The sequence below is a fragment of the Sphaerodactylus townsendi genome, linkage group LG15, assembly GCF_021028975.2.
Source record: "Sphaerodactylus townsendi isolate TG3544 linkage group LG15, MPM_Stown_v2.3, whole genome shotgun sequence".
NCBI lineage: Eukaryota > Metazoa > Chordata > Lepidosauria > Squamata > Sphaerodactylidae > Sphaerodactylus > Sphaerodactylus townsendi.
The window spans coordinates 22,615,103-22,624,621 of NC_059439.1; the positions used below are offsets into that span (position 1 = coordinate 22,615,103).

At 41.3% G+C, this 9,519-nt stretch overlaps 2 protein-coding genes across 2 annotated transcripts; both read left to right on the plus strand.

Moving 5' to 3' along the window:
• The first annotated feature begins 275 nt into the window (after positions 1-275).
• LOC125444763 (olfactory receptor 6M1-like) lies at positions 276-951 on the plus strand. The gene has a single exon (XM_048517407.1). The coding sequence runs from the start codon at positions 276-278 to the stop codon at positions 888-890; it is 615 nt and encodes a 204-aa protein (XP_048373364.1). The 3' UTR covers positions 891-951.
• Positions 952-5,952: 5,001 nt separating this feature from the next.
• Positions 5,953-9,157, plus strand: LOC125444756 (olfactory receptor 6N1-like). The gene is made up of 2 exons (XM_048517400.1): positions 5,953-6,070; positions 8,183-9,157. Exon 2 carries the CDS (start codon positions 8,185-8,187, stop codon positions 9,121-9,123), a length of 939 nt encoding a protein of 312 aa, XP_048373357.1. The 5' UTR covers positions 5,953-6,070; positions 8,183-8,184; the 3' UTR covers positions 9,124-9,157.
• Positions 9,158-9,519: the final 362 nt, after the last annotated feature.

Consider the following 9,519-nt stretch of genomic DNA (forward strand, 5'->3'; position numbering starts at 1 on the left):
CCTCAGTGTTTTGCTGCTATCCATTAACATTTTTATTCTTCTCATGTACTTCCTGATGGGCTATGAATTATTTCGACCACATTAGTGCGAGAACTCCTGAAACCATGATGGAGAACAAATCTTTTACCACTGAATTCATCCTACTTGGTTTTCCTCAATTTCACCAGCAGGAACATTTCCTGGGTATGTTTCTCCTTGCTTCCTACTTGCTCACCTTAGCAGGGAACACCATGATCATCATTGTGATCATTCATGACCATCACCTTCACACTCCCATGTACTTCTTCTTGTGGAGCCTGTCCTGCTTAGAGATCCTTATTACAACTTCGATAGTGCCTAAAGTCCTGGTGAGTCTTTTACTAGGTTACAAAACCATCTCCTACTCAGGCTGCATGGCCCAGTGCTATTTCTTTTTCTTCTTGGGGAGCAGTGACTTTGTCCTGTTGGCTGTCATGGCGTTTGACCGGTACCTGGCCATTTGCAACCCACTGCGCTATGCGTCAGTTATGACGACTCAGCTTTGCCTGTGGCTAGTAGTGGGATCTTGCACTGCTGGCTTTGTGGCTACAATCCTCCCCACCATCCTGGTTTTACAGCTCCCTTTCTGCCATGACAACAGTATTGACCACTTTTTCTGTGACAGCGTGGCCTTGATGAAGCTAGCTTGTACAGATACCAGCCTGGTGGAGCTGGCAAGCTTCTTCTCCTCCACAGCCACACTGTTGGGATCTTTGATTTTCACAGTGATGTCCTACACCTACATTGTCAGAACCATTCTCAAGATCCCATCTGCCCCAGGGCGTCACAAGGCATTCTCTACCTGCTCCTCTCATTTCATCATTGTCAGCCTTGGATTTGGCAGCTGCATCTTCATGTATGTACGACCATAAGGAAGTAACCCTTCCATTAACAAGATGGTTTCTTTGATCAATACAATCCTGACCCCTTTACTGAGCCCATTCATCTTCACTTTGAGGAACCAGCAGGTGAAAGATGCCATAAAGGCAATTTTTGTCAGACATGCCAACTATTCAAAGAACAATCTAAAGCTGGAATATGGATAACAAAGGGGTGTGTGTGAAATAAATGCCAGCAATGGATGAGAATGATGTGACTTTTCCATTTATTGAAATATCTGTCTGCATTTCAATAACAGAGGATACTAAGCTACTAGTGAAAAAAATGAGGTGTGATCCTGGAAATTAAATCTTCCTTTAGCCACCAACTCATCAACTATCTCTAGCAATCTTCCTTCTAATTTGAAACGGGGATAGTAACTGACCCATTTCTTTGCACTGTTGTAAGAATGTTATCGTGATAATATGAATAGCTTTGAACCATGATAGCACTATTTAAATGCTAATTGTTATTGCTGTAATCTCCAATATGATATTGTTGTATTATCCAAGGCCCCTTCCGCACATGCAAAATAATGCATTTTCAAACCACTTTCACAACTGTTTGCAAGTGGATTTTGCCATTCCGCACAGCTTCAAAGATTGTTGAAAGCAGTTTGAAAGTGCATTATTCTGCAAGTGCGGAATGAGCCTATGACAATCTTGGAATGCCTGTAAATATCCCATAAGAAAATCATTTTTTGTTGTGGTAAGATGTGTTGTGGGTTGTGTGGTGAGCTGGGGGTTATGGTTTTTTCAGGCTGTGTGGCCATGGGCTGACAGTTTTTGCTTCTAACATTTCACCTGCATCTATAGATGGCATCTTCAGACACATATCACTGTGAGATGCATTTCTTTCCATGGCACATTGAATGAAATAGCCAACTGGTTCCAAACTTCTTTCTTGGACAATGATCAGGTTAAGGTACAGATAAGGTACAGATCAAGATCGCCATCTTTCCAACCAACATTTTTCTTGTCTATTCAGACTTTCATTTCAGTTACTTTGCTCATTTCCAATTTATCACTGAGAGTAGTGATTTCGGACCTCTGCCACTTTACCAAGAAACTTGGATAAGGATATATAGCGCTGGATATCTCCTATGTATTGATGACAACCAACTCCAAAGCTATGAATGATTTGTCCTAAGGGCTTTACACAGAGATTGAAAGGCATAGGGATAGAATTGTGTGTTGTGGAATACCAAAAGTTAGGTCCCACACTGATGATAATTAGTTTCCAGTAGCAACCATTTGAGTCCAGTCTGTGAGGAATGATTTGAACCAGTTCAGCACACATCCCCTGATACTTACTTCCGACTCCATGTGGCTATACACTGTATCAAAGGTTGCAGTTAAATTCAATAAGAACAACAAAGAGGCATGGTCTTCATCAACACAGAGGTGGAAGTAATCCACTAAACTTAGCAGGATTATCTCTGTCCCAAAGTGTTGGTATTTTTGCAAGAGTCTGTCACACTCCAATCATGAAATGGTTAACTGTGTATATATTAACTAGTTACTGAGATCACAGTTTTATGGCCAGTCTATTGATTAAGCTATTGGTTGGACAGTCTGACATTGTTTACATGCCAGTGGTCACATAATCAGAAGTTATAAAGTTAAGTATGCAACCATGATGCAGATGCCATGTGTATGGCTATGATGTAACCAAACGAGGTAGCAGCATGAAAGTTAGTTTAGAGCTATAGAAAAGTATGGCATTTCTTGTTTTCTCCATGTAACCTTCCTTAATAGTTAGTAAACTCATTTATATAAAAGCAACTGTGAATCTGTCTCTTTTGCGCTACTCTGCTAATACTCTGCTAGTATATGCTAAAATTAATCCTACACATAGCCTGACATGAAGCAAGACTGAACATGGTTTAGAGCAGATGACTTATCTAAGAAGACCAGAGTTTATCTGCTAACTGCTCTGCCAATCATTTTGACCAGAAAGGCCAGATAAGAGACTGGATGATAGCCCACATCATTCGCTGCATAAAATAATGCGTTCAAAACCACTTTCACAACTGTTTGCAAGTGGATGTTGCCATTCATAGCTTCAAAGGCACTGAAAGCAGTTTGAAAGTGCATTATTCTGCGATAATGTGAATGAGCACTCAATTGATACTCACAGGGCCCCATCATTTTTCTGCATGGATGGTTTTTACAGTTGTGGATGAATGATTCCTTCTTTAAGTGACCAGGGAAAAATGTCTAGAGTTAGTGGCTGATTTATAATTGATACTAACGGTTTGTTGATGTGGCCCTTACATTTAAGATACCAGGGTGGGCAAAAATCCAGAGTATGAGTAGTAATCTGCACCAATCCCAGGATTTTGTTAACATCCACCATGGAAACTGGGTCAAAATGATCCAAAAATGGACTAGGTGGTGCATTAAGTCTTTCTCCTGTTGTACCTGTGTTACAACTGATACCCAGACAAAGGTGAATGAAACTATGGAGAAAAGCTGCTTATTGTGAGCTGAAAATAGTCAAATTTGCAATCAAAGGATTTCAATGATAGGAACAGGACCACAGTTCCAAAGTTCAATTGAAGCAAAATATTGTAACTTCAGTCTTACTGTGTTCTTCTTGTATGAAAACTCTGCTCCATGTCTAAGGGAAAGAACAAAACTGCACAATTTAATATCTCAGTGTAGGAATAAATGATGGCAGCATGTGAATGGAACAGTGTTTGAGCACCCAGCCCCAATAACTCTATGTGAATGAGGGTCTATTATTAAAGAGGATGGGTTACCATTTCTGCAGATGTCTCTGCAAGTGAGATGACTTGAGGTGTGAAATGGTCATGGCTCTCCATATATCTTTTAAAAAGGGACAAGTAAGGTAGCTTGTGACATCCTGCCCTACATGTACCATGAACGTAAGAGAGAGAGGTGTAGAGGGTGGTAGGCATCCTCTGTATGTCCAGACAGGGCATCATGCCATGCTTCCGATCAAAGCGTTCACCCTGACACCAGGATTTATCTCAGTTACTCAGTGCAAAAATTAAATCTGATGTGTGACCTCTTTCATGTCTTGGGCCCATCATGATCTGTTTGAGACCTTGAGGACTCAAACCTTGAGGACATTCAGGTCTCAAACCTTGAGGACATTCAGGTCTCAAACCTTGAGGACATTCAGTTCTGGGTCAGTCCTGGCGAGGTATCCTCTGGATGGATATGCAAGTCTCTCAGAATGATCACTCAGGAGCCTCCAATGCCGCATCTCACAATACCCTTTGTCAACTCATGAAGAGTGCCCACTGGGGAATTAGGGCCCTTTCTGCACTGTGGAAAGGGCGCCCCTGCACTGGCAGGAATTCTGCCGGTGGAGGGGTGGGGACTGTTCGCACAGAAGCGTGCGAGCGGCCCCCGCAGAGGCCGGCGCGGGAGAGGCGGCTCCGCATGGAGCCGCCTCTTCCCCGTCCCCCCCACACACCTTGTCGCCTTTGTCACCCTGCTGGACTCCTAAGACCCGCCCACGCTGCCCTCTGACCTCCAGGGGTCGGAGGACAGCGAGGGAGGGTCTCAGCAGTCCAGTAGAGCGATGAAGGTGACGAGGTGAGTGTGAGAGGGATGGAGAAAACAGCGTGTTCCCGGCAGTGCCGTTCGCACTGCGCCGGCGGGAACGCACTGTTTTCCAAAAACCTCCCTCCAGGAGGCATGTTTTTTTGGAGGTGGCCTGACGCCGCCCTGGGGGTGGTGGAGGGGAGCCAGGTCGGCACTGCTTCGTTTTAGCAGCGCCGCCTGTGCAAACGGCTCCCTGGGGATGGCGTTTTTGCCGTCCCCAGGGCGCCGTATATGGCCCATGCAGAAAAAGCCTAGGTGACTGTGGCTATAAAGAAAGCAAACAATTATTTGAGTGTTTGTATAAGACGATGAAATGTTGTTCTGATAGTAGTTGTGAACCATGGACATGTGCTTGAGAAGGACCAAAAAAATAAGAGGGGTGGAAGATTTTCATTTTGTGGTGTGTTTCATATGAATACCTTCTGTCAATCAGGTTCATATGTTTCATGACTGCATTTTATGCCTAATAAAGGTTTTGGATTTGATTTGGACAGCAAGTGCTAATTGGTTATTCTGATTGATATTCATATTTATTTATTTTTATTTTATTTATAGTTAAACTTATAGACCGCCCTCCCCCGAAGGGCTCAGGGCGGTTTACAATGACAACAAAACAAATTTATTTACTTTCAGTTATACTGGCACTTTGGAATATGGATAATATGCCAAGTGATCTCACACTAAATTAAACATTCCCAGAGGAATTTCCACAGGCCCTTTCAATAATAATCCCAAAAGGAAAACTCTTGATGTGTAATCCATATATATACATACACACATATATGAGTGTCCTATAAATTAGGTCCCATGAGTTAGCGTGTGATCTCTATGGACATTTCCTACATTTTAAAAAAGTGGTATTGTAAGCACAGATTTTATACTTAGGAGGGAGAAGAACATCAACACTGCTTCATGCAGTAGAATTTCATTCTCATCTCACAGAATTTTTTTTCCAGAAACGTAAAAAATTGATGTCAATTAATATTAATGGATCTCAAACTTGAACATGTATTGCCTGTCTTTAGAATGGGAATTGTCTTCCTTTATACTTCTCTTAATTTAATTCTTAATTCTTAATCATTTTTCAAATCAGCTTCTACTGCATTTTGCTTACTGCAAATGTGTACTCCTCCTTCTCTAAAATTAAATGTTATTTCAGGTTCCTACACAGTTAGTATAAGTAGCATAGATAATTTAAGCAAGCCACTATGGAAGATGGAGAGAGAAGATTATTGTAGTCCGTTTTTCAAGAACCGAAGTATACCTTTTTTATACTTTATTTCAAGGCCAATGGAAAATGATAACTGACCAATCTTGCAATAACCCGTCTCCAATCAAACAAATGTGTTTGTACAAAAGACGATAGAAGTATTAGCTTAAGCTTGAAAGCACATGAAATCATCAAGTGTTCCAGTCAAGCTTGAAGATCTTTCTCTTTTCATGAATCTCAGACTCATGATGCTGAGCATCATAGCCACCAGTGGCAGGAAGACCTTCATGAAGAGCACTAGTAATCCTGTTTAAAGATGAAAAAAACTAGGTTTTCATTTGTGAAAAGACTTTAACAGAGCAAACCAAATCGGATCTCCTCAGAAGTAAGTATGTTATTTAATGGGACTTATTCCTAAGAAGATGTCTTTAGGATATTTGAGTTTAGGAATGCAACTTTTCTATTTCAGACCCTCAAATGGCTTAGGCCCATCCTATGTTCATTAGGGGTGAGCACTTTAAACCTCTCTAAATTTCAGGTTTGAGTTTTAAAAACGTGGACATTTTCTGTAAAGTCAAATAAAGGCAAAAAGTAGAAGAGAATGTATTTGTAGTCTCTCTTTTTTTTCATTGTACTCCTCCATATGTACTTACAGGTGCATGGGAGCTATTTTTAAGAGTTAGCCTCACACAATTGAAAGACCTTTGAGCATAGTGTCACCATGTGCATAGAGCAAACTGTCTGAATTTAAAACAAAAAAAAATTGGTACTGCAGAAACAGTAGGGGAAAATGACCGCAGCAGAATTATTGTCAAATTCTCATGCACGTAGATAAAAATGATCACCTTATAAATTATCACATGGACAGCCCAATCCAGATTGGAGGGGATATAACAGCCACAGAGGCAGTGCAGACACACATCAATAAACTTGCTGTCTCAGCAGCAGTGGTGTAGAGGTGTAGTGGTTAAGAGCAGGCGTACTCTAATCTAAAGGAACTGGGTTTGATTCCCTGTTCTGCCACTTGAGCTGTGGAGTCTTATCTGGGGGATTCAGATTAGCCTGTGCACTCCCACACACGCCAGCTGGGTGACCTCGGAGTTCTTCTGAAGTCTCTCAGCCCCACCTACCTCACAGGGTGTTTGTTGTGAGGAGGGAAGGGAAAGAAGTTTGTAAGCCCCTTTGAGTCTTCTTACAGAAGAGAAAGGGGGGATATAAATCCAACTCTTCTTCGTCTTCTTCCTCTTCTTCGTCTTTGTCTTCTTCTGGCATAAGTGGCAGTTACGCCCACCAAGAAGGCAAATAGGGAGATTGGCAGGAGGTGCAGAACTTCACAGTGCCTGACTTTAATTGGCTTCCACTGCCTGCCCATCCCAAATGCCAGCCTTGGAGGTATGCCACATTTTTCATGCTTTCCCCATGGGGGATTTTTGAAGGATTTTTTTCTTACATTTCGGCTTCTTGCACTATGGAAAAGTCCTGAGTTGGGGGCAGTGCAGTGCCCAAGCAGTGCTGGCTTTGCTCTGTTAAATCCACCTTGTGCTCTGTTAAAATCACAAACATCATTAGACCGAGTAGCCCTCCCATAGAGACTGCAATCTCCATTCTACAGGTTCTTTGTATTACTCTTAAGGTGTGAAAGTATTTCAGCAAGTTGCTTTAAAAGATGGACAAAATATCAAATTCAGTAACATAAATTAATAGAAGTAACCTACCGGTATTTGAAATGGTGTAGTGTGGTATGGAGTTAGGATTTCAATATTAATGTTTGATTTACTAATATTAACTAATTATTAATATAATGTTCCAAAGTTAGTGGGAAAAGATGCTGGACATGGATAACGCATCAACACTATCTCACAGCGTCTGCATCCTGCAGACTGTAAACTTTCACCAGGGTATTCCAACTCTTTGAAGTTTGAAGATATACATACATTTGAAGATTGCATTACTACAGCATCTATGTTAAGCTGTTTACAAGCTCCAAAAACTTCTGAAGTGTGAGAGATGATTAAAGCTGAACAGCAATAATTTTCTTCCAACTGCAGTTCAGCTGTAGTTCAGATTTTACTCATAAATTTGTCCTGCCAGGATTCCATCAAAATTGTATGAAATGAGATCCCAGCACAGCACCCCAGTGATTCTGGCCATGAAAGCCTTCGACAATACATTGTCATTCATATTGATTGAATTGACCCTCAATCTTTCAGTACATCATGTTTCAAATTTTATATTTCATTGATTTACAAAAGTGGCTTTTTGATTACATGTATTGAATTCACACTCTCACCATTTCTTGGTAGATTTGGTTTTATTGCATTAAAATGTTGTGGTGAAATTTATAATCTCTTTTTGAATGCTGTACTATAGACTATTAGTTTCCAGAATTAGCATTCAGCCTTCTTGTTGGAACAGCTGTATAGGGCTTGCTTAAATTATTAATCAATAACCTACCCAATTCCCCATTTTCTCTACATTTTAATTTCATAAAATACAGGAATGCTATCAGAAAACCAGTCTTCTATACATGAATTCATTCTTATGGGTTTCTCTAACCCTCCAGAAGTCCAGGTTTTTCTCCTCACTCTCTTCCTGCTGACCTACATCGTGACCATTTATGGAAACATGATGATCATCACTATTGTTCAACTCCACCAGCAGCTTCACACCCCCATGTACTTATTCCTCAGCCACTTGGCCTTGATTGAGATTGGACATATGACCAACACCATTCCCAAAATGCTGGCGGACTTCTTAAAAGAGAAAAAGATCATCAGCATTGTGGGTTGCTTCACGCAGCTTTACTTCAACCTCTTCCTGGGACTGACCGAAAACTTCTTGCTGGTACTCATGGCTTATGACCGCTACTTAGCCATCTGTAAACCTCTGAATTACACCACTCTAATGAATGCTAGAGTTTGCAGATATTTTACCACTGGGTGCTGGGTTGGTGGGTTGCTTGCACCCTTATTTCCAGTAATTATGCTCTGTAGGCTGCCATTCTGTGGACCTAATAGAATCAACCATTTCTTCTGTGATCTAGCTCCAGTGCTGATTCTTCCATGTAGGAACAAGTCGTTCATTGAACTGATTTTCTTTATGTGCATCTCTTCAATGGGGTTGGGTTGCTTCTCTTTGATAGTGCTATCTTATGTTAACATTATTGTTACCATATTGAGGATGCCATCTGCTAAAGGAAGGCAAAAAGCATTTTCCACCTGCAGTGCCCATCTTATTGTTGTGTCCATATATTATGGCTCAGTCTTGTATATGTATGTTAGGCCTTCAGAGAAGGACATCCGTGACACCGATAAGATTGTGTCTGTCTTCTATTGTGTGGTGACACCATTTATGAACCCTTTCATCTACACCCTGAGGAACAAACAAGTTCATGAAGCATTCAAAATAATGATTACTAAGAAAAGAGCCATTTTGTAATTAATACTTTTTTAAAAAATTTACTTTTTCTTAACTCTCTGCTTCTAAGGATCTCATGGTGAGATTGCATACTATTTCACAGCTATAACAATCTCACAAGGCTGTTGTGAATGAGACAATGTAACTGGCACAATCTTACTTACAGTCCCATCCAAAGTGATGGGGAGCAAAACACCCTCTGGCTGCAGCGCAGGCTCACGCTGGTGGACTTGCCCTCTCCAGGGCTCTTACCTTGGTGGAGGGATGAAAACATCAGTGAGCAGATGCTGCAGCCCTCTGGGACAACTGGACATGATGGTACTGATTACTGTGTTAGCATTCCCACACCACTGCTGGCCCCATTGGCACAGTGAGGGCATACTGGGCCATAGTCAGTTCCCACCTGGGCTTTTGCAC

Excerpts from the sequence above, each read along its gene's own strand:
- LOC125444763 (XM_048517407.1), top strand. The coding sequence starts at position 276 with ATGTACTTCTTCTTGTGGAGCCTGTCCTGCTTAGAGATCCTTATTACA.
- LOC125444756 (XM_048517400.1), top strand. The coding sequence starts at position 8,185 with ATGCTATCAGAAAACCAGTCTTCTATACATGAATTCATTCTTATGGGT.